Source organism: Dipodomys merriami, unplaced genomic scaffold (assembly GCF_024711535.1).
Source record: "Dipodomys merriami isolate MVZ:Mamm:240054 unplaced genomic scaffold, mDipMer1.0.p SCAF_786, whole genome shotgun sequence".
In the NCBI taxonomy this organism is placed as follows: domain Eukaryota; kingdom Metazoa; phylum Chordata; class Mammalia; order Rodentia; family Heteromyidae; genus Dipodomys; species Dipodomys merriami.
Genome location: NW_027206386.1, coordinates 180,465 through 204,988, shown reverse-complemented (window position 1 = coordinate 204,988; position 24,524 = coordinate 180,465). Strand labels below are relative to the sequence as shown.

The 24,524-nt window shown below is 47.2% G+C and overlaps 1 pseudogene and 1 gene segment (V, D, J or C); both read right to left on the bottom strand.

The window, feature by feature from the left end:
• LOC138818880 (uncharacterized) overlaps window positions 1-24,524 on the bottom strand; it is a 76,392-nt pseudogene that overhangs the window by 2,202 nt on the left and 49,666 nt on the right.
• Window positions 8,321-24,339, bottom strand: LOC138818870 (immunoglobulin heavy variable 3-23-like). The segment is given in 3 exon segments: window positions 8,321-8,325; window positions 8,471-8,797; window positions 24,267-24,339. Coding segments are annotated over 3 exon segments (378 nt in total).

The window sequence follows — 24,524 nt, the reverse complement described above, 5'->3', positions numbered from 1 at the left end:
TGTTTCCTTGAGACATTTGTTTGGATGATACACCATGCACAGTAAATCACTTTAGAGACATTATCACTACTATCCTTATGATGAAGCTTTACTCTTTTGACATTATTTCATGTTGCTGAAGAGGGGTTCCCAGCAATCTCTTTGTGCCTTTATGTCTTTATTTTACGCTGTTGCTCTCATATGGAGTAGGAGTGCAGTCACAGGAATGAGCGTGTCGTCTACATTTTAACGTCAGATCTGGCAGCACCACGTTCACTTCTCTCCCTTCCCTGTGTGTCACTGGTGGACATGGATTAAGGGAGTGCTGGTTCTCCCCTCTCATGCATTCAGTGAGCGGTTCTGACCTGCTGTGTGTGCAGAGGAGGAACTCACCTTCCTCTGCCCCAGGCTGAGATGAAAACCCAAGAACCTGTCCTTTCTAGGCTCTCCCAGGTCACTTCACAGTTTCCTGAGAGGCTTCTCTGGACTTTCTGAAATGTCACCAACCCTTTCCTCCCTCTGTATGTACCTGTGTGGGATTATCAGACACGACATCCACACTGAACATTGGTCTGATCTTGGTCTTTGCCTTGCACCATATGGATTGTGGCCTTGGCAAGAATGTTGCCACCACGGAATCTGTCCTGAGTTCAGAAGGGTCCTCTGCTCCCACAGACTCATCAGTGATGGAAATGACAGTCTTTCCTGCTTCCCTGCGTGAGTGTGTGCAGATTATCAGACATGACATCCATACCCAGTGTTGGATTCTGTCTCTGCCTTGTGTGGCTCTATAGACTATCTGTGTTGCAGGAGAGGTTTTGTGGCTGTGGTACCATGGAACTCTGTCCCGAGATCGGTTGCTGATTGTTAAGCCCCTGGTGATAAGCTCACTCCCGTGCTAAGTTGTTCTGGGCCATTTCTGCCCTGAAGCAGGACCCTGTCCCTTGCTGCTATGTCTCGCACCTGCCTGTTAAATTGTCTTGCATTAATTTAATGCTGAAGAGAAGGGTATGCTGTTCACTGAATTGTATCATTACCCATTACATTAGCATATCAAATTACTAAGATCTCTCTCCTAAATGTGTTGTGTCAATTTAAAAGTATACAAATGTATCTTAGTGATAGAACACTCAACATAAATGATGTTTAGGTTCAAATTGTAGGAGGAAATATAATTGTGCATGAATGGGGAGAAAGTTTAAATGGGTGACACTGATGGACACATGTTGATCAAACTGATTTCTTTCTTTTTATGTCTTTCTTGTTGGTGGGAGTTGAACTCACAATGAGGGCACTGTCTGTGAGCTCCTTTGCTCAAGGCTAATGCTCTACCACGTTGCGAGACAGCACCATGCGTCTTTGTTTCCTTTTTGCTTATGTGGTGCCCAGGAATTGAACCCAGGGCCTCAGGCATGCAAGGCAAGAACTCTACCACTGAGCCACCTTCCCAGCCCAGCCATGCGGTTTTTGAGTGGGCAATTGGAGATAAGATTCTCGTGAGGTGCAGCATGATTTACCATAGCTAAGATATGGAACCAACCCAGATGCCCCTCAGTAGATGAATGGATCAAGAAAATTTGGTATATATACACAATGGAATTCTATGCCTCCATCAGAAAGAATGACATTGCCCCATTTGTTAGGAAATGGAAAGACTTGGAAAAAATTATATTAAGTGAAGTAAGCCAGGCCCAAAGAAACATAGGTCCCATGGTTTCCCTTATTTGCAATAACTAGTATATGTATGAGTCAAGCCAAAAAGGTCAGATAAGGTGATGTTAGGGAAATGAACCCTTAGATATGTATTTAAATGTTTTTTTCTTTCATGCATTTGTTTCTAACACATTTATAAGATTATCTCTTTGTTGCTTTCTATGTCCCTCCCCCCAGCATACCTCCTACTTTTGCTGTATTTGATGTCAGTATAATTTGTGGAGAAGAAGGGGAAAAACAATTCGTTTAAATAAGGATACAGGTGGACCCATTGCAACAATGAGAAGTACAAGTTGTCATGTCGAAAATGAACTTTACAACTTTGGTGGGGGAGGGAGGAGTGGAGAGGGGGTGGGGGGGCTTGGAAGGGATGTGAAGGGTAAACAAAGGAGGAGGCTACAATGATTGATAAGAAATGTACTCATTATCTTGCCCATGTAATTGTAACCCCTCTGTAAAGTATGTTCACAAAAAAAAAAAAAAAAAAGAGTCTGGCGAGGTCTTTTCTGCCCAGGCTGTTTGGAACCATGATTCTCAGATCCCAGCCTGCTGAATAGCTAGGATTACAGGTGTGAGCCTGGGATTTAAAAGCAGTCCTGTGAGACAGTCCTAAGACAGAATGCTCAGGTTCCATGGGGAGAATCCAGGAGAATCATGGAAGGCACCCGCCGGGCTTTCCATTCTCTTCTGAATCACCTTCCAGATGTCTGCCTCTGCAGAAAAAACTTACTATCTCAAAAATACACAATGGTGAACAGTGCTGCAGGCCTGATTCTACAGCAGATTATTGGATTAGCAAGTGCAAAGTGTGCAGTTCAAATCACTGTACCACAAACAGCAAACTAGGAGGTTAGCACCATCCTCCATTCTTCTAATGCCCTGCATCAGCGAGAAGGCTCAGGGTCCCAAATGACAGATGGTGCTCAGAAGATAGGAAGACAGAAAGAGCCCAGGAATCATGAAAGGGTAAACAGCACCATTCAAACCACGGAGAAACAGAACCAAGAAGAAAAAGGTCTACAGTTTGAAGCCCACCTCCCAGTGTAAAGAGAGGCCGAGGTCGGCAGTGCCTTGAGCCAGGCAGCTGTGGTGGCTGCAGAGGGCGGGATGAAGGCTCCTCGGCCTCTGTGGATGGTCCCCATGACAGGAGACGGCTGCACTCGGCTCACTTCCTCATTTAAGCCTGGAGTCATGGGACAGCACATTGTCTCTTTGTTTCACGTACATTTATTGGTTTCATAGGTAAACACATTTCAGTCCCTAGCTGAGGATACTCTTGTTCGAGGGATTTTTAGTGCAACTGAGTCTGCATTGTCAACCATGTTGGAACACCCCCTGAGAGACAGTCGGGCCTCCGTTAGACCCCTGGAAACCCCTGGGTGGGAGGGCTTTCCTCTCTGCCCTTGCTCTGCCCCTGCTGGGGACTGAGAGCTCAGGTGGATCTCCATCCCCCTCCATCCTGAGGGTGTAGACAGAGTGGAAATGACCCTCAGCAGCTGCCGTGCGCTGTGAAGCAGGAGTGTCCACAGAGTGGACAGCACGGGGGCTGAGGGGAAGAGGAAGGGAGGCCGCTCACCTGAGACAGGTGTGGGCATCAGGGAAGAAGGACACAGGAAGTGGCAGTGCTCCACAGGAAGCTGATGGCTGATCCCATCTCATCCACACACACAGGAAGTCCTTCCCTCCCACAGAGCCCCAGTGAGCACGTGAGGAAGAGGAAACAAAGGAAGGCAGGCATGTCCAGAGGGAATGTGGGGTGCTGGGGAAGTATCCAGAGGGACCCCGGGAATGGGAGGAGGGAGCGTCACAGAACCTGACACCCAGCTCCCACCCAGCTTCTGGGGTGAGATCCAGGGCTGCTGGCCCTGAGCACCTCCGCAGCTCAGGCTCAGGGTCTGGTGGACAGTCTGTGTCAGGACTCACACTGATGTCTCTCCCAGAGTCTCTTGCACAGTGATCCATGGCTGGGTCCTAGTGGTCACCGTGCTCAGCTCATGGACATCTGGTTCTTGGCTGTGTCCTCAGACACTGTGACTCGACTCCTGAGAGACGGCTGCAGTTGAAGATGTCTCCTGTCCTTCCCAGCAGCTTCCCTGGGGCTGTGGGACCAGGCTCCATCAGTAATGACAGTTAGTGCCACCTACGTGGTGCAGGCAGGGGACAGAGATCGTGTGCGGGCTTGGCTAGGCCAGCCTGTGACTCCTGCAGCTGCTGGGACAGGACATCTCAGGACAGAGAACCTCAGTGCCGGGGATGGGGAGACACGGTGTGTTCCGAATTCGGATGCAGCGTCCTCACAACATCCTAACCACATCCTGATGTCCTACACCCAGGAACGGCCAGCAAGGAAACAAAGGCCTGCCGGGCATTCCGGGCGTCAGGAAGATGTCTGACTCACAGGAAGTATTTCCACGGTCTGGCAGAGGCTGAGTGTAAACAAGTGAGTATGAGCACAGTGTCACTGGCTCACGCCTGCAAACCCAGGTACTCAGGAGGCTGAGATCTGAGGATGGTGGTTCAAAGCCAGCCAGGGAAGGAAAGTCCCTGAAACTCTCAGGGACTTTATTAGAGAATAAACCACAAGAAAATCAGAATTGGTGTTGTGACTTAAGCGGTAGAGTGCTTTCCTTGAGCTGAAGAGTTGAGGGACCGCCCCCAGGCCCAGAGTTCCAGCCCAAGATCCTACCAAAAAAAAAAAAAAGCAGCAAGTGTCTGCTCTTCCTCTAGGAAGACGAAGGACAGCATGGGGAAGGCCAGATGGACTCTGCTCAGGCTCTCTGCCGATTGAGAGAAACCAGTGGAATTGGAGAGCAATGTCCTCACCCAGCAAGGAGCCCTTAACACCCTAGACAGCTCTGTGGGGGACGCTGCGTCCTGTGGAGAGGCCAGACACACAGAGGAGTCAGGGCCTGAGCTCCACAGCTGCTCCTGTGACTGCCATGACCTCAGTGTGTGCCCAGCGCCCCCTGCTGGTGCTGACTGAGCATGACCTCAGTGTGTGCCCAGCGCCCCCTGCTGGTGCTGAACGCCCTGCAGGGAGGTTTGTGTCTGGCCCACACTGGATTTCCTGCACTGTGCGTCTAGCACAGTAAGAGACGGCCGTGTCCTCCACTCTCAGGCTGTTCATCTGCAGTAAAGTGTGTTCTTGCTGTTGTCTATGGAGATGGTGAAGCGGCCCTTAACGGAGTCTGCGTAGTATGTGCTACTACTACCATAGATGTATGAGAGCCACTCCAGCCCCTTCCCTGGAACCTGGCGGACCCAGTTCATGCAAAGCTACTGAAGGTGAATCCGGAGGGTGCACAGGAGAGTCTCAGGGACCCTCCAGGCTGCACTAAGCCTCCCCCAGACTCCACCAGCTGCACCTCACACTGCACACCTGCAAACAGAGAATCCTGGTCAGCAACGGTCACACACATCCACTGTTCCTCCCACCCATGAGCATTTGCACACTCAGTATCCCTTGCTCCCCATAATCACCTTTCAACAGAGCAAAAAGGAAAACCCAGTGCAGCCCCAGCTCCATGGTGGTGGTCTGTGCTCAGTCACTGGTGGAATCAGCTCACAGAGCTCAGGTCAGGGATGGGCTGGTTTTCATGGGCAGAGGGATGTCCTATTTGCATGTCCTCTGCTATAAAGCAGCTCTGGGGGGAAGTCTAGAGATTGGGCTGCCAGAGCAGAGGTGACTGTGCTGGCAGAGTTTGGTGACAATGGTCACCATGGAGACATCATGACACACTGACCACGTGCTGTGGTTCACACTGAACCTGTAGCTCCTTGGGAGCCTGAGGCAGAATGTGAGGACATTGAGAGCAGTCTGGGGTGCAGAGGGACACACATGTCCTCTCATTCTGAAATTGTTTTTGTATGTCTAATTGTTGCAACGTGTCCACCTGGATCCCTATTTAAATGATTTTTTTTCCTTCCACTCCACAAATTATACGAATATCAATTACAGTGAAAGCCGGGGTTATACCCTTGGCGAGGGACATACAAAGCAACAAAAAATCATCTTATAAATGTGTTAGAAACAATCGGAAGAAAGATAAATCATTTGAATCTTTATCTTGGGGTTCACTTCACCTAACATCAACTTGTCTGATAGTTTCTATTTTTCTTAGACATATACTAGTTATTGGAAATAAGGCATAAGGTGATACTGGTGGTTCTATGGTTGGTTTATTTCCTTTAATCTAACTCTCTTTATATCTATCACAAATGACAGTCTCTCTCCCAGTCTGTGGGTTAGGTCTATTCCGTTGTCCACACTTTTCCCATTTCCTTTATCTGTTCTTCTCTTGTTGGACATTTACTTTAATCTCAGCCCTCCTCTGCCACGTTCTCCCTAGGATGTCCTGTGCTCCATGCTCCACTGCCCTGTCCCTAAGTTCTATCTGAGAAACATCAGAATGGCCTTTGCCATGCATCTTGCCAACTTCCTGTTAAGAACACGTAGCTATAAGCAGTTCATCTCACAACAATGTTTGGGCAGTGATGATCAGGATATATAAAATTGTCCCACAGAATTATGGTGCAGATAAAACATTCCTATTATTAGTGACCTTGTGATTGTTGTAATATCATAGCATCACACACCTTGGCATGTTCATGTAGATGATGGTAACTAGCCTAGGCTGCTACTAGTTGCATAAAATCTAGTAATACATTGATGTACAGTTTACATTTGATATGATAGTAAATGTGTTTCCTCATATTCTTGAATTCTGTACATCGTGAAACACATTATGTAAATTATGTCTCAGTGTTTCTGGGAGATTTGTTGGCAGCATTTTCTGTTATGCTTGGGTGGATTTGTGTTTTTCATCTCTAGCCTTCCTCAGATCTGATCTTGGAGATCATGGCAAAGTCACTTTCCCCAATGTGTTATTCTCCGTGCTCTGTTGAAGTGAAGTCTCCCTATGTTTAAGTAAACCTCACAGTGGAAAGCAGAACATCTGATCCAGACAGTCAAGGATGACTACAGACACAGACATGGAGAAGTCCCTGGGAGACTGTCAGGGGATGAGCAGAAGTAGGGCAGACACAGAGGAGAGCTGGGGCAGGAAGAATAGAGGCAGGGCCAATGCATTTGTTTACCAATTATTTTAGTTATTATTATAAAGGATATACGTTAACAGGTACTGGTTATTATTCAACAGGTATATACATTGTTAAATGACTAACATCTAAGTAGACACTTTCCTTTCTTCATCTTTTTACAATGATTAGTGTTGTGCTACAAGATACCAGCTCCTCCTGATGAGTTTTCACATCCAAATGAGGACCCAAGACACCACAGTCTCCACATGGACAGAGTAATGGATGCCTCTTGGTGAGATGAATGATTTGTCTCATCATCCACAGAAACTGTCCAGGGGAAAACCTCAGAACTTGCAAGTCTTCTTCCTAAAGCCTGTACAGTGCACAGACACGTTCTTGTTCAGGAAGTGAAGCTTGCTCTTCTCTGATCAGGATGTAATGGAGAAATAAACAAGGACCTGTTTGAGGAGGTGAGGGGGTGTCTGGGATGCAGGGAGTTCAGTCAGATTGCTGTGAGATCACCTGGGACCAGCCCCACGTGCCCACGATGAGCGTGCACAGTGACAGTGCTCATGACGGAGCCACAGGGACCCGGCCTCTCTCCCAGACAGGACATTCGAAGGTCTCCAGAGTGATCGTGATGGAGGAAACCCCAGGACAGACGGGGCCCAGCAAGGTCAGTCTACATGCACATGGCCTGTTTTCTGTCCAGTTCAACCCAGACTCCTGGTGTCCACTTCCACGTCCCCTGGAGGACAGCAAGAGACCCTGGTCAGGGGAGACTGAGAAGTCCACCAACATTTCGCAGGGTGCCATGGGCAGAGCACAAAGGGTATGGCCAACCCCTGTGTTTTATGATTTGGGTCCCCAGGGATATTTGGTGGTTGGACAAAGAGAAAAGGAGGCTAAGAATATGAGAATCACAGAGGAAGAAAATGAATTAATGGAAGAATTCTGAATCCCCATGCCCAGTGCTACAGGTGAGGGAGAAAGGCAGGGTTTGAGACCTGTTAAGATTCCTGAGTCAGTGAGCTGAACTGTCTCTGTCTCTGTTTCCATTTCTCTCTGTCTCTGTCTCTCTCTCTCCCCTATTTTGAACTCAGGGCCTCTTTTGTTAGGCACATACCTCCCACGTTAGCCCTTCCTGCAGCTTTTCTGATTTTATTAATTATCTGGTAGAGTGTTGTGGATTGGCCTGGGGAAGGTTCCAGACAGTGATTCCACACTTGCCTCTGGTTTAGCTGGAATCACAGGAAACAGCTGCCACTTCCAGGGTATTGATTGAGATGAGGTCTTCAAAATAATTTACTCTCCTCCTCCAAAGTCTCTAGGATTACAGACACCAGTCACCAGGCCAGGCTGTTTCCGTCTTGTTCACAGAACAAATTCCAACTCTGTGAATCCTGGGATCTTTGTCCTGAGTCTCATGGGGTCTCCAGGGTCCCTGAGTTTCTTCAGGATCAAATCCTGGTCACCACTGCAGAGCCATTTTTGCTTCCACCATGATACTCTGTTAATTCTTAAAGTCCCAGCAGAGGACTGGAGACATCACAGTGGAGTGTGGGTCATGAACTCAGGAGATATGCTGTCACACTGTGGACACAGAGGCAGGGCAGACAGCAGGAGAGCAGCCCTGGGCTCTGTGTGCAGCTGCTCCTGAGCTGACCCGGCTCCAAGCTGTGCCCAGCGCCCCCTGCTGGTGCTGAGCGCCCTGCAGGGAGGTTTGTGTCTGGCCCACACTGGATTTCCTGCACTGTGTCTCTAGCACAGTAATAGACGGCCGTGTCCTCCACTCTCAGGCTGTTCATCTGCAGGTAAAGTGTGCTCTTGCTGTTGTCTCTGGAGATGGTGAACCGGCCCTTCACAGAGTCTGGGTACCATGTGCTACCACCATCTTTATCAATTTGTGCAACCCACTCCAGCGACTTCCCTGAAGCCTGGCGGAACCAGTCCATGTAGTAATCACTGAAGTCAAATCCAGAGGCTGCACAGGAAAGTCTCAGGGACACCCCAGGCTGCACCAAGCCTCCTCCAGACTCCACCAGCTGCACCTCACACTGCACACCTGCAAACACAGAGAATCCTGGTCAGCAATGGTCACACATGTCCACGGTTCCTCCCACTCATGTCCATTTGCACACTCAGTATCCCTTTCTCCTCATACATCACCTTTCAAGAGAGCAACAAGGAGAACCCAGCGCAGCCCCAGCTCCATGGTGGTGGTCTGTGCTCAGTCACTGGTGGAATCAGCTCACAGAGCTCAGGTCAGGGCTGGGCTGGTTTTCATGGGCAGAGGGACGTGCTATTTGCATGTCCTCTGTTATAAAGCAGCTCTGGGGGGAAGTCTAGAGATTGGGCTCCCAGAGCAGAGGTGACTGTGCTGGAGAAGTTTGGTGACAATGGTCACCTTGGAGACATCATGACGCACTGACCCCGTGCTATGGTTCACACTGTACCTGCAGCTCCCTGGGAGCCTGAGGCAGAGTGTGAGAACATCTAGAGCTGTCTGGGGTGCAGAGGGATACACATGTCCTCTCACTCTGCCATTCTGCCTGGTGATCGTTCTGTCAGCATTTCTGATCACACTCAAAACACAAAGTGCAACACGCCTGTGACCTCCTAGTGCACATGCAAGAGTGTAACTCAATGGTGAATTTGTTTCCACACTGGCAGCGTCTCCTGTGGTACGAGCTCCATGCCTGGTCTGGGCCTGCACAGCCAAGGAGGGCCCACAGTTCCTGGTGTGTTCCAGGAGAATGGTGCTCATCTGTGAGCTCTGCAGAGCCTCCTTCCTGACACGAGATCAGGTGTGGCTTTGCCACACTTTACTTCATTCTGACCACAAACCAAGATGGCCAGGGTTCAGGCAGATGCTTGATAGTGGGCTCTGTTGTATCAGTTTCACAGTCTGGCTTTTTTGTTTGTTTTTCTGGTTCATATGCACTCTGCATTTCTGACAGTATCCCATGTATTGTATATTGTGATATCCTCAATGAGTCACTACATGTAACATACAGTGCTCATAGGTAAACACTGATTTGGTAAATATCGATAAAGTATTTGTTTGTTCTTCAAATTGTTTTAAAAACCATGGGATTCCTTATTTGCTTGCAATTTTTTTTATTGTTGAAATACCGTACAGAGTGGTTACAATTACACGATCACGATCATGAATATGTTTCTTATTAAGCATTGTTGACACCTCCTTTGTTTCCACTTCCCATCCCTTCCATTCTCCCTCTCCCACATCCCCCTCCCCCCATTCCTTCCCCCCCCCCACGTCCCGCACCCAGGCAAAAGTTGAAAAGTTTGTTTTCGACATAACGACTTGTATATCTGATTGTTGCAACGTGTCCACCTGTATCCCTATTTAAACAATTTTTTCCCTTCCCCTCCACAAATTATACCAACATCAATTGCAGTGAAAGCAGGTGTTATACTGTGGGGGAGGGACATACAAAGCAACAAATAATCATCTCATAAATATGTTAGAAACAATCAAAAGAAAGAAAAATCATTTGAATCTTTATCTTGGGGTTCACTTCACCTAACATCAACTTGTCTGACAGTTTCTGTTTGTCTCAGACATATACTAGTTATTGCAAACCAGACATAACATGATACTGGTGTTTCTATGGTTGGTTTATTTCCTTTAATCTAACTCTCTTTAGATCTATCACTAATGACAATCTCTCTTCCAGTCTGTGGGTTAGTTCTATTCCATTGTCCACACCTTTCCCATTTCCTTTATCTGTTCTTCTCTTGTTGGACATTTACTTTAATCTCAGCCCTCCTCTGCCACGTTCTCCCTAGGATGTCCTGTGCTCCATGCTCCACTGCCCTGTCCCTAAGTTCTATCTGAGAAACATCAGAATGGCCTTTGCCTTGCATCTTGCCAACTTCCCGTTCAGAACACGTAGCTATGAGCAGTTCAAACAATGTTTGGGCAGTGATGATCAGGATATATGAAGCTGTCCCACAGAATTATGGTGCAGATAAAACATTCCTATTATTAGTGACCTTGTGATTGTTGTAATATCATAGCATCACACACCTTGGCATGTTCATGTAGATGATGGTAGCTAGACTAAGCTGCTGCTAGTTGCCTAAAATCTAGTAATGCTTTGATGTACAGTTTTCATTTGATATGATAGTAAATGTGTTTCCTAATATTCTTGAATTCTGTATGTCTGTATATATGTTTCATTATGTCTCAATGTTTCTGGGAGATTTGTTGGCAGCATTTTCCGTTAGGCTTGGGTAGATTTTTTTTTTTCATCTCTAGCCTTCCTCAGATCTGATCTTGGAGATCATGGCAAAGTCACTTTCCCCAATGTGTTATTCTCTGTGCTTTGTTGAAGTGAAGTCTCCCTATGTTTAAGTAAACCTCACAGTGGAAAGCAGAACATCTGATCCAGACAGTCAAGGATGACTACAGACACAGACATGAAGTCCCAGGGAGACTGTCAGGGGATGAGCAGAAGTAGGGCTGCCACAGAGGAGAGCTAGGGCAGGAAGAGCAGAGGCAGGGCCAATGCATTTGTTTACCAATTAATTAATTTAGTTATTATTATAAAGGATATACGTTAACAGGTACTGGTTATTATTCAATACAGTTATACATTCTTAAATGACTAATAGTCTAAGTAGTCACATGCTCTAAAGTATTGATGATTTTGTTTTGGTGAAATCTTTCCTTTCTCCATCTTTTTACAATGATTAGTGTTGTGCTAAGAGATACCAGCTCCTCCTGATGGGTTTTCACATCCAAATGAGGACCCAAGACACCACAGTCTCCACATGGACAGAGTAGTGGATGTCTCCTGGTGAGATGAATGATTTGTCTCCTCATCCACAAAACCTGTCCAGGGGAGCACCTCAGAACTTAGAAGTTTTCTTCCTAAATCCTGTATAGTGCACAGACACGTTCTTGTTCAGGAAGTGAAGCTTGCTCTTCTCTGATCAGGATGTAATGGAGAAATAAACAAGGACCTGTTTGAGCAGGTGAGGGGGTGTCCGGGATGCAGGGAGCTCAGTCAGATTGCTGTGAGATCACCTGGCCAGCCCCTTGTGCCCACGATGCGCGTGCACAGTGACAGTGCTCATGACGGAGCCACAGGGACCCGGCCTCCATCCCAGACGGGACATCCACAGGACTCCAGAGCCATCGTGATGGAGGAAACCCCAGGACAGACGGGGCCCAGCAAGGTCAGTCTACATGCACATGGCCTGTTGTCTGTCCAGTCCAACCCAGACTCCTCGTGTCCACTTTCACGTCCCCATGGATGACAGCAAGAGGCCCTGGTCAGGGGACACTGAGGAGTCCACCAACCTTTCCCAGGGTGCCATGGGCTGAGCTCCAGGGGTATGGCTGACTCTGTGTTTTAAGCCTTGGGTCCCCAAGTACATTTGGAGGTTGGGTAAAGAAAAAAGGAGTATGAGAGTCACTGAGGAGGAAAATGAATTAATGGAAGTATCTGAAGCCCCATGCCCAGTGCTACAGCTGAGGGAGAAAGCCAGGGTTTGAGGCCTGTTAAAAAACCTGAGTCAGTGAGCTGAGCTGTCGCTGTGTCCATCTCTCTCTCTGTCTGTATCTGTCTCTCTGTATCTCTGTCTCCCCTATTTTGAACTCAGGGCCTCTTTGGTTAGGCACACACCTCCCACTTTAACCCTTCCTGCAGCTTTTCTGATTTTATTTGTTTTCTGGTACTGTGCTGTGGTTTTGCCTGGGGCAGGTTCCAGACAGTGATTCCACACTTGCCTCCTGTGTAGCTGGAATCACAGGAAACAGCTGCCACATGCAGCTTATTGATTGAGATGAGGTCCTCATAATCATTTTTCTCTCCTCCTCCCAAGTCTCTAGGATTACAGACACCAGTCACCATGCCAGGCTGTTTCCAACTCTGTGAATCCTGGGATCTTTGTCCTGAGTCTCATGGGGTCACCAGAGTCCCTGAGTTTCTTCAGGATCAAAAACTGGTCACCACTGCAGAGCCATTTTTGCTTCCACCGTGATACTCTGTTCATTCTTAAAGTCCCAGCAGAGGACTGGAGACATCCCAGAGGAGTGCGGGTCATGAACTCAGGAGAGATGCTGTCACACTGTGGACACAGAGGCAGGGCAGACAGCAGGAGAGCAGCCCTGGGCTCTGTGTGCAGCTGCTCCTGAGCTGACCCGGCTCCAAGCAGTGCCAAGCGCTCCCTGCTGGTGCTGAGCGCCCTGCAGGGAGGTTTGTGTCTGGCCCACACTGGATTTCCTGCACTGTGTGTCTAGCACAGTAATAGACGGCCGTGTCCTCCACTCTCAGGCTGTTCATCTGCAGGTAAAGTGTGCTCTTGCTGTTGTCTCTGGAGATGGTGAACCGGCCCTTCACAGAGTCTGGGTAGTTTGTGCTACTGCCACTTGGATTAATTTTTCCAAGCCACTCAGGAGTCTTCCCTAGAGCCTGGAGGATCCAGCTCATTCAGTAATTACTGAATTCGAATCCAGAGGCTGCACAGGAGAGTCTCAGGGCCCCCCCAGGCTGCACCAAGCCTCCCCCAGACTCCACCAGCTGCACCTCACACTGCACATCTGCAAACACAGAGAATCCTGGTCAGCAATGGTCACACACATCCACTGTTCCTCCCACTCATGTGCATTTGCACACTCAGCATCCATTGCTCCCCATGAATCACCTTTCAAGAGAGCAACAAGGAGAACCGAGCGCAGCCCCAGCTCCATGGTGCTGGTCTGTGCTCAGTCACTGGTGGAATCAGCTCACAGAGCTCAGGTCAGGGCTGGGCTGGTTTTCATGGGCAGAGGGACGTGCTATTTGCATGTCCTCTGTTATAAAGCAGCTCTGGGGGGAAGTCTAGAGATTGGGCTCCCAGAGCAGAGGTGACTGTGCTGGAGGAGTTTGGTGACAATGGCCACCTTGGAGACATCATGACGCACTGACCACGTGCTGTGGTTCACACTGTATCTGCAGCTCCTTGGGAGCCTGAGGCAGAGTGTGAGAACACTGAGAGCTGTCTGGGGTGCAGAGGGACACACGTGTCCTTTCACTCTGCCATTGTGCCTGGTGATCGTTTGTTGGGAGCCGACAGTAAAACTCCAAGGTCATCTTGACCCTTGTGCTCACTTGAAGGCACGTACGAGGAACTGGCTTTCATGAATAACACCAGGTGTCCGGGTTTGCCTTGCTATGTCTGTAGAATTTGCTTTACTTTCTATCAGTTGACCTTGTCTTGTTTCTTTCTGCACCCTTGTTTTTATTAAAGGCTTTTCTTGCTTTTCTGCACTATGGTGACCTTAGGTTACCTCGTGACTTCTAATTGTATAAATAAGGAGAGTTAAAAATAAACAGGGCTGCAGTCTTGAGCTGCAGACCTCCCAACCCCATCCTTTGTCTTATGTCTTTATTTTTCCGTCATCGCCCCCTAAATCAGGAGTCCCTTTCGTTGCCGGCTGCTTCAGGCAAGTGGCGCCCGAACAGGGCCCCTGAAAACCTGGGATCAAGGCAGAGGACCCCGCTAAGGTAAGAAGACGTGTCCAGAAAAAGAGCGGGTGATAGTATAGTCGGGAGTAAGAAATTATGGGGCAAGGAAACGGCCACACGTTATATGTGCAGGCTCTCAAGGGTATGCTTCACGCTCAAGGAGTGAAAGTTAGACAGAGTCAGTTAGAATGTTTCACTTTGTTGAGGAAGTATACCCCTGGTTCCCGGAGGAAGGAACCATTAGCTTTATAACTTAAAAAAAATTTTTTTTTTTTGGAAAAAAGGATTCAGGGACACCTTGATGCAAATGGCCTGTAAGTTAAAACATTGCGGCTTTGTAATTGTCTGGTATCTGTGTAGCCTGCAGGTTCTGTATTGGGGTTGGCAAGAGTCTTGGTGGATGCGCTATAAGACAGCCAATGGGACCGGTGGGAGACGTCCCCCGGATCCCCATCAGGGTAAACTATCCACTAGTGCGGACATTTGGGCCCATCTGTAGTCCGGCACCTTCTGTCTGACAGCCTACAACGAGCATGCTGTAAATGTGTTTTTTCTCAATGTTTGTGTATGTATTTTGGAATTCTTGGAATGTTTCTTCTCTCAGATTCATCCTGATGCGAGAGCCCGGAGGAAACTGGCTAACATCCCCTCAATATCTGTTTCTCTCTAGCTCCTTCTTTTTTACTTACACTTTAAACTGACCCCCTTTCTACCCTTTACTGCCACCTCCTCCACCCTCTCTGGATCCAGAAGTAGGGGAGTGATGGGTGGTGAAAAACCTGGAGGTTCTAACAATAACTTAAAAGGGGCCAGCAGGGAGAACTCGCAGCCAGATAAAACTGCCACTGACCACCTGCAAGTGACACCAGCATGATCTTAGCCTCGGGTCTTGGCCCAGGGGGTCTGAGAATGGGGGAGAACCTGTCAGTCTGAGGGGACGGCCGCTAGGGACTTCTTTCCCTTGCCCCAAGATGGCTGGGAATTCTCCTCCACCTTGGAAGGCCCCTGGGTCAATGTTTGCAGGAATCTAAAAGAAAAATCCTCCGGAGGTGAGTAGAGGGGGTCCGAGTCCCCGGGGCCGAGTCCCCTGGTAAGTGGGTTTGAATCTCACTTGTGAATGGTGGTGAGATGTTGCCCCACTCACTGAGACCTGATTTTGTCTTTGTGGCCACTTGTTTGTCTTGTTTACTTTAGTGTGTTTGTTTGCTCTATGTTTTCTGAGGTAGGGAAGTTCTGGGTGAGCGTGGCAAGCTCACTCAGAGACTTTGGATTCAGCTTGCTGAGTGAAAACAGCACAGAGTTCTGGTAGAGATAAAGATAAACTGGGGCCCATTAGTCCCAACTCAGCCTTTGGTTGTTGTCTTGTCTAGTTCTGTTTTAGAATTGGTACCAGTTTTAAATGTACGTACAACTGATTTTGATTCTTAAGCGCTTTAAGATCTGTGTGTGTTTTGTATGTGATTGTGAACATGTTCAAGATAAAAATTATCAGCATGCTGTAACAATTGGGTGAGTTTAAGTTTAAAATTCAAAAGGTTATGAGGTTTGGACATTACCAAAAATTTTAAAGAATTTTCACATTGTTTTAAATGACTTTTTAAGGATTCTTTAACTTTAAAAAAACCTGGTATTTTAAATGCATAAGGCTGTTTTCACTGTAATCAAGTTATCTGGCTTAACAAAAATGCATTGGCTGTTTGAAATTTAGTTCTCTTGGCTAAAATTTGGGGATAAATATTAAAAGTTTAAATATAAAAGTTTGTTTAACACTGTAAAAGACATTACCTGTTCTGTCTGTCTAAAACTGTGTATTTTCATTCAATAACCAAGAGATAAGAAAAGGAAAAAACTTTAAAGCCAACAAAAGACCTATCTTTGGGGGTAAGGGTTAAACAGGTAAAAGTGCAGTTCAGCTGGTCATACATGGTGGGACCGGCCATGGGAGGAGTCCACGCGTGGTGAAAGAGGACAAGCTGGCACAAACGCAGTTCATCTAACCCTAAAGAGTGAGATTAGGTGTGTGCCCATTCCACAGGAGGGGCCAAGTGGCCCAGCTTTGTTCTGTCCTTTTTCTCTACAGATAAATACTAAAAACATGATGGTAAATATTAGTGATGTGATGATCTGATTAGTATTGCTAAAACTGCCCCTTGGACTTAAAAAAGAGGGTTAAAAAATGTTTTTTGTATAATGTGACTTGCTTTCAATGATGTTCTATAATTAGGATATGTTTTTAAAAGTCATATATGTGTTAAGTTTAACTTCTTGGTACAGTGATGGTGATTGTAATTCTTGCATTAAGAAAAAATTTGAGTTTAAAAGTTTTAATGTGTATCTGTTTTAAAACAAGCAGCCAAGAGACAATGAATGACACTTGGCCTCAAGATTTTAAGGGATTTTTTTAATGTAACTAAAAACTAAAATATAAAATAATTAAAAGAGATTAATAGGAGGCTTAAAAAATAGGAATGGATTTTTGGATATAAAGTTTAAAAGTAAACTTGTTCTTAACATTTGCCTCAAAGTGAAAAAATTAGGATTACCAAAATAATGGCTTAATTGCTATTCCAGTTTGCTCTTATAGGCTTTTTAAGTTTCCAGCAAGCCAAGAGCAAAGCACAGAGGATTCTTATAAGTTTGTCAGATGTAACTTTGGCTCTTAACAAGTTTCAGGTAAGAGCATGCTTAATAGCTACTTCTATGTTGACCACCTTGTTGCTTTTAATTGGAGTAAAGTGGCCTTTTATAAGACTCATTGATCTGCAAACTGGTTCAAAGCCAGCCCAGGCAGAAAAAGGTCCCTGTGAGACTGTCACCTCTACTCAGCCAGCAGAGTGCTGAAAGAGCAAGCAGAGTTGCTTTGGGACTCATAGTGGCAGAGTGCTAGCCTTGAGCTGTAGAGCTGAGGGACAGCACTCAGGTCTGAGTTCAAGTCCAGCAACCAGCTAAAGGAAATGCAAATGAGGCATTTATCTCAGTGTAGAGAAAACACTACTGGGCCAAGAGCAATGGAGGAGCATCCAGAGGCAGTAAGCCACTGCTTGGATGGCAGAAATGTCAGATCCTAGAGTCATTTGTGAGTGGCCCTTCAAAAATTGGTCAGAGCCAGGAGGTCATGGGAAGATAGGTTGTAAGCATGCCTAATATCCATGACTATCTACTTTGTAGGGACAGAAACTTATAATAGTACTAAAAGGCTAAAGTTATAAAATGTGGGGTATGGTTTAAATCCCAACCCCTGTATGTGCCAAAAGCCCTAATTGACAGTAACTTTTGAGCTAACATCAGTTACATAAAATTTATCTGATCAAGAAAAAGGTTTGTAAACCTGAGAGTGTGTTTCTATTAACATCTGTCTAAAGGCCTGCACAGGTGACTTAGGCATTGTTAGAGTCACTAGAGGTCACATTCCTAAAGATGCTATTACAAACCAGAGTGTGAAACAAGCTACACTGCTGTAGCCAGAGAAAAAGTCTGTGCATTTGTCAAAGTTAAAATATTGTTCTTAATGACATGTAACCCTGGTAACCTCTTTGTAAAATAGACTAAGGTTATAGGTTCCTGGCTAGGTAAGACAACACCCCTGAGTCAGCTTGAAGAAGTTACAGAAGATGAATCTTCGCCCATCATCCCCTTTTTAGAACAAGGGACAAGAGTCATAAAAAAAAAAGGTGACAAAATAGACAAAAGAAAAAGACATGGAAAATAGTAGTACAGGCCTGAGCTCTCTATATCAGCCTAGAAAATCAGCCTTATTAAAAGAACTAACTAGTTAAAAAAGTTGTCATCTTGGTAAATTGTCCTGGGCTATTGTCTAGTCTTAAAAACTAGTGGGGCCACAACCTGCCAAGCCTATATATTACTTGTATCCTTAACCAGTCTGTATAGAAATTTACAGCCCAACACAAGGTGTGACAGTCCCTTGGAGCCACTGAGAGACCCTGCTGCTGCTGCTGCTGCTGCTACAGCCTGACAGTCACCTGGAGAAAATCTACATCGTTACCCTGACCACCTCCACCGTGGAAAAAGTAGACTACACTCCTGCCTGATTCCATCTTTTGGATGGCTTTGCTTTGTCCATGTTACCACATACTTATTCTAATTTTATTATGGCTACACCCCTTGCTGGGGAGACTAGCAAGCATTGTATTTCCCATTCTCTGCGTTGTTTCACCACTATGGGACTTCCTAAATATATTAAAACTGACAATGGTCCAGGATATGTTGGACAAGCTTTTCAAAATTTTTGTAACTCTTATCAGATTATTCACACTACAGGTATTCCCTATAATCCTCAAGGTCAAGGAATTGTTGAACGAGCTAATGGTTTGCTCAAACTTCAAATTTTTAAATTAAAAGGTGGGGAATTATACCCCATATCTCCTGTTAATATTCTTTCTCATGCTTTGTTTGTACTAAAATTTTTAAACATAGATTGTAATGGCCTTACTGCAGCACAGTGGTTTTGGGAAAAAAGAGAGCAAAGAGCTTTTGCAAGTAAAGTGGAAGGATCCTTTAACAGGTGCTTGGCATGGGCCTGATCTGGTTTTAACATGGGGTCGAGGACATGTTTGTGTTTTCTCGCAGGAAGAAAATGACGCCCGCTGGTTGCCTGAACACTGAGTTAGGATTGTGGAGACTCATTCAGATGACACAAATGCTGACACATTGGGCTTACGTGCCAGATCCCCCGATTGTGCACCCAGCGACCTGGGAGGGAGTTGAAGTAATCATTCACGTGAATAGATCAGCATTCAATACAGCCCCCGATCCCTTCATCCAGCACACCAAGATGAGAGATATCTCAGCTTCAGATATTGGAACTCCTTTTTGCTTTACCACCAGCTCTTAAGGCTCCATTCCAGGCTGTATTATAATGCTATCCATGACTCATAAAATTTGATTCCCAGACAAAAATCAAATGTACTATATACAGATGACATCTTTGCCAACTGGGCACTTAGTTTATGCAAATTCTACTCCATCCTTTAGGATACCCCGTTGCATTAATTCTTCACAAGTAGTAGAATCTACAGGAGAGCCTCATCCAATAAGGTGTAGGCATGTGCAGCCATTTGTTACCAATATTTCTGGAACTAATTCTCAATTAATGGACTGGACTGGAGCTAATCTTACTAATAAGTACAATCTTGGACTGTGGTGGATGAATGGGCATCCTCAACATCATGTTTGGATGCTGGTAGCTGCACTCAACAACATAACCTGGCCCAATTCATCCCTTTTAAAAAATATTATAAATTGTGTATCACCACCCCATGTCATTATGTATAGACCATTCAATATCTCTATAGGAGCTAATTATTTTAATGTCACCTGTTCTAATTGTTCTTTTATTAATTGCTTGTATAGCAGCATAACTGAATCCATACTTATTGTTAGACAACCATCTTTTGTTATGCTTCCTGTAAATATTTCTGAAACTTGGTATAAAGATTTTGGTATTCAGGTGTTAAAACAATTGAAAGAACTAATGCGCCCTCTTCAATTTGTTGGGCTACTTGTAGCTCATGTTTTGGCCTTTATTTCGTTAGCTGCCTCTGCAGTGGCAGCTGCTGTAGCACTAACACAAAATGTACAAACTGCCCATTATCTTAATCAGCTTGCTCATAATACTACACAAGCTATACCTCTGGACTCTAAAGTGGCAAAAACTGTTAAAAAACTGTTTAAAGGGGCTGGGAAGGTGGCTCAGTGGTTAAAGCGCTTGCCTTGCATGCCTGAGGCCCTGGGTTCGATTCCTCAGCACCACATAAGCAAAAAGAAAAAAGCCGGAAGTGGCGCTGTGGCTCAAGTGGTAGAGCACTAGCTTTGAGCTGAAGAGCTGAGGGACAGTGCCCAAGCCCAGAGTTCAGGCCCCATGACCGGACCCAAAAAAATTTAAAAAAAAAACTGTTTAAACAATTTCAATGCTATATCCCTTCCCTGACTTATGTTAAAGGATGCTAATGTCATTGCTTGGCCTGGGAATGCTTTTGTTGATGGTTTTCTATGCCTTCCTTGTATTACATGCACTACAAAACTCTCTTATGAGTTTAGCCAGCCAGATACATAAGATCAAGCTCCAAATAAATGAATTACCCCGAGAGGAACTGCAGCCAGAGATGGGTAAGAGGGGGTGCCAGTCTGACCAACCTAAGACAGGGCCTTCAGCTTTGCTCTGAAGAAGTTCCCAAAGATGGGTAAGACAGACAAGATGATCCACCTAACCTAAGACAGGCGGGTTCGCTTCTTCAAAAAAGAGACGAGGGAGATGTTGGGAGCCGACAGTAAAACTCCAAGGTCATCTTGACCCTTGTGCTCACTTGAAGGCACGTACAAGGAACTGGCTTTCATGAATAACACCAGGTGTCCGGGTTTGCCTTGCTATGTCTGTAGAATTTGCTTTACTTTCTATCAGTTGACCTTGTCTTGTTTCTTTCTGCACCCTTGTTTTTATTAAAGGCTTTTCTTGCTTTTCTGCACTATGGTGACCTTAGGTTACCTCGTGACTTCTAATTGTATAAATAAGGAGAGTTAAAAATAAACAGGGCTGCAGTCTTGAGCTGCAGACCTCCCAACCCCATCCTTTGTCTTATGTCTTTATTTTTCTGTCATCGCCTCCTAAATCAGGAGTCCCTTTCGTTGCCGGCTGGTTCCGGCAATCGTTCTGTCAGCATTTCTGATCACACAAAACACCAAGGGCCACATGCGTGTGACCTCCTTGTGCACACCCAAAAGTGTAAATCAATCGTGAGTGCATTTCCACACTGGCAGTGTCTTACGTGGTATGAGCTCCATGCCTGGTCTGGGCCTGCACAGACAAGGAGGGCCCACAGTTCCTGGTGTGTTCCAGGAGAATGGTGCTCATCTGTGAGCTCTGCAGAACCTCCTTCCTGAGCCGAGATCAGGTGTGGCTTTGCTGCACTTTACTTCAATTTGACCATCAACCAGGTCGGCCAGGGTTCAGGCAGAGGCTTGACAGTGGGCTCTGGTGTATCACTTATCACAGCCTAGCTTCCTTGTTTGTTTATCCTGTTTATATGTGTTTATTTGTAACAATATCATGTGTGTTGTTAATCTCAATAAAAAAATCTCAATTAGTCACAATGCATAACAATGTGCTCATAGGTATATTGGTATTTGGTAATTATGGAAAATGCCTTGTGTCTTCTTCAGATTGTTTTATCAACCATTTGGCAGTTTCCTTGCATCTGTCTTTCAGGTCATTGGTTACAGTGATTCCTAGTGCTGGACAAGATGGTGAGCTGAAGGTGAACAGCACTTTTGTTCATGAACAAGAATCCACTGACACAAAGCTGAGCAGATTCTGAGGAAGAGAGGAAAGGAGAAGGGACAGGGAGATCCAGGGACCCAGGACATGGCAGAGAAGCAGTCAGGGTGGAGAAACTGTGGCACTGAGCTCTGACCTGTGTGCAGCTCTCCTGCTGGGGAAGAGAGCTGAGCCGTCAGCAGGTACCATCAGGTGTGCTCATAGAAGGACTGGCAGCTCCGCCGAGGGACACACAGCTGGGGACCTCGCTGCCACCCCAGAGTCTTGCGGGTGGAGACAGATCTGCTGTGAGAAGCTCTCAGTGTAAAGAGAGGCCGAGGTCGGCAGTGCCTTGAGCCAGGCAGCTGTGGTGGCTGCAGAGGGCAGGATGAAGGCTCCTCGGCCTCTGTGGATGGTCCCCATGACAGGAGATGGCTGCTCTAGGCTCACTTCCTCATTTAAGCCTGGAGTCTTGGGACAGCACATTGTCTCTTTGTTTCACGTACATTTATTGGTCTCGTAGGTAAACACATTTCAGTCCCTAGCTGAGGATACTCTTGTTCGAGGGACTTTTAGTGCAACTGAGTCTGCATTGTCAACCATGTTGGAACACCCCCTGAGAGACAGTCGGGCCTCCGTTAGACCCCTGGAAACCCCTGGGTGGGAGGGCTTTCCTCTCTGCCCTTGCTCTGCGCCTGCTGGGGACTGAGAGCTCAGGTGGATCTCCATCCCCTTCCATCCTGAGGGTGTAGAGAGAGTGGAAATGACCATCAGCAGCTGCCGTGCGCTGTGAAGCAGGAGTGTCCACAGAGTGGACAGCACGGGGGCTGAGGGGAAGAGGAAGGGAGGCCGCTCACCTGAGACAGGTGTGGGCATCAGGGAAGAAGGACACAGGAAGTGGCAGTGCTCCACAGGAAGCTGATGGCTGATCCCATCTCATCCACACACAGAGGAAGTCCTTCCCTCCCACAGTGCCCCAGTGAGCACGTGAGAAAGAGGAAACAAAAGGAAGGCAGACATGTCCAGAGGGACTGTGGGGTGCTGGGGAAGTATCCAGAGGGACACCGGGAATGCGAGGAGGGAGTGTCATAGAACCTGACACCCAGCTCCCACCCAGCTTCTGGGGTGAGATCCAGGGCTGCTGGCCCTGAGCATCCCCACAGCTCAGACTCAGGGTCTGGTGGACAGTCTGTGTCAGGACTCACACTGACGTCTCTCCCGGTGTCTCTTGCACAGTAATCCATGACTGGGTCCCCGGTGGTCACACGCTCAGCTCATGGACATCTGTTTCTTGGCTGTGTCCTTAGACACTGTGACTCGAATCCTGAGAGACAGCTGTAGTTGAAGATGTCTCCTGTCCTTCCCAGCCGTTTCCATGTGGCTGTAGGACCCGGCTCCATCAGTAATGACAGCCAGTGCCACCTACATGGTGCAGGCAGGAACAGAGACCACGGGGGCTTGGCCAAGCCAGGCTGTGGGATGCCTGCAGCTGCTGGGACAGGACATCTGAGGACAGAGAACCTCAGTGCCAGTGATGGGAAGACACGGTGTGTTCCGTGTTCGGATGCAGCGTCCTCACAACATCCTAACCACATCCTGATGTCCTACACCCAGGAACGGCCAGCAAGGAAACAAAGGTCCACCCGGAATTCCAGGCGTCAGGAAGACATCTGTGACTCTCAGGAAGTATTTCCATGGTCTGGTAGAGGCTGAGTGTAAATAAGTCAGTGTGAGCCCAGTGTCGCTGTCTCATGCCTGCAAACCCAGGTACTCAGGAGCCTGAGATCGGAGGATTGTGGTTCAAAGCCAGCCCCGGCAGGTAAGTCCCTGAGACTCTTATCTCCAACAAACCACCAGAAAACCAGAAGTGGCCCTGTGGCTAAAGCGGTAGAGTGGTCTCCTTGAGCCGAAGAGCTGAGGGACAGCGCCCAAACCCAGTGTTCAAACACCATGACCAAAAAAAAACCCAAAACAAAACAAAACAAAAAAAAAGAGTGAGCAGCGAGTGTCTGCTCTTCCTCTAGGAAAATGAAGGACAGCATGGGGAAGGCCAGATGGTCTCTGCTCAGGATCTCTGCAGATGGAGAGAAACCAGTGGAATTGGAGAGCAATGTCCTCACCCAGCAAGGAGCCCTTAACACCCTAGACAGCTCTGTGGGGGACGCTGCGTCCTGTGGAGAGGCCAGGCACACAGAGGAGTCAGGGCCTGAGCTCCACAGCTGCTCCTGTGACTGCCATGACCTCAGTGTGTGCCCAGCGCCCCCTGCTGCTGCTGACTGAGCATGACCTCAGTGTGTGCTCAGCGCCCTCTGCTGGTGCTGAGCGCCCTGCAGGGAGGTTTGTGTCTGGCCCACACTGGATTTCCTGCACTGTGTCTCTAGCACAGTAATAGATGGCCATGTCCTCCACTCTCAGGCTGTTCATCTGCAGGTAAAGTGTGTTCTTGCTGTTGTCTCTGGAGGTGGTGAAGCGGCCCTTCACGGATTCTGCATACTTTATGTAACTACTATCACTATTGATGTATGAGAGCCACTCAGGCCTCTTCCCTGGAGCCTGGCGGATCCAGTGCATGTAGTAACTACTGAAGTCGAATCCAGAGGCTGCACAGGAGAGTCTCAGGGACCCCCCAGGCTGCACCAAGCCTCCCCCAGACTCCACCAGCTGCACCTCACACTGCACACCTGCAAACACTGAGAATCCTGGTCAGCAATGGTCACACATCCACTGTTCCTCCCACTCATGTCCATTTGCACACTCAGTATCCCTTGCTCTCCATGAATCACCTTTCAACAGAGCAACAAGGAGAACCCAGCGCAGCCCCAGCTCCATGGTGGTGGTCTGTGCTCAGTCACTGGTGGAATCAGCTCACAGAGCTCAGGTCAGGGATGGGCTGGTTTTCATGGGCAGAGGGACGTCCTATTTGCATGTCCTCTGCTATAAAGCAGCTCTGGGGGGAAGTCTAGAGATTGGGCTCCCAGAGCAGAGGTGACTGTGCTGGAGGAGTTTGGTGACAATGGTCACCTTGGAGACATCATGACGCA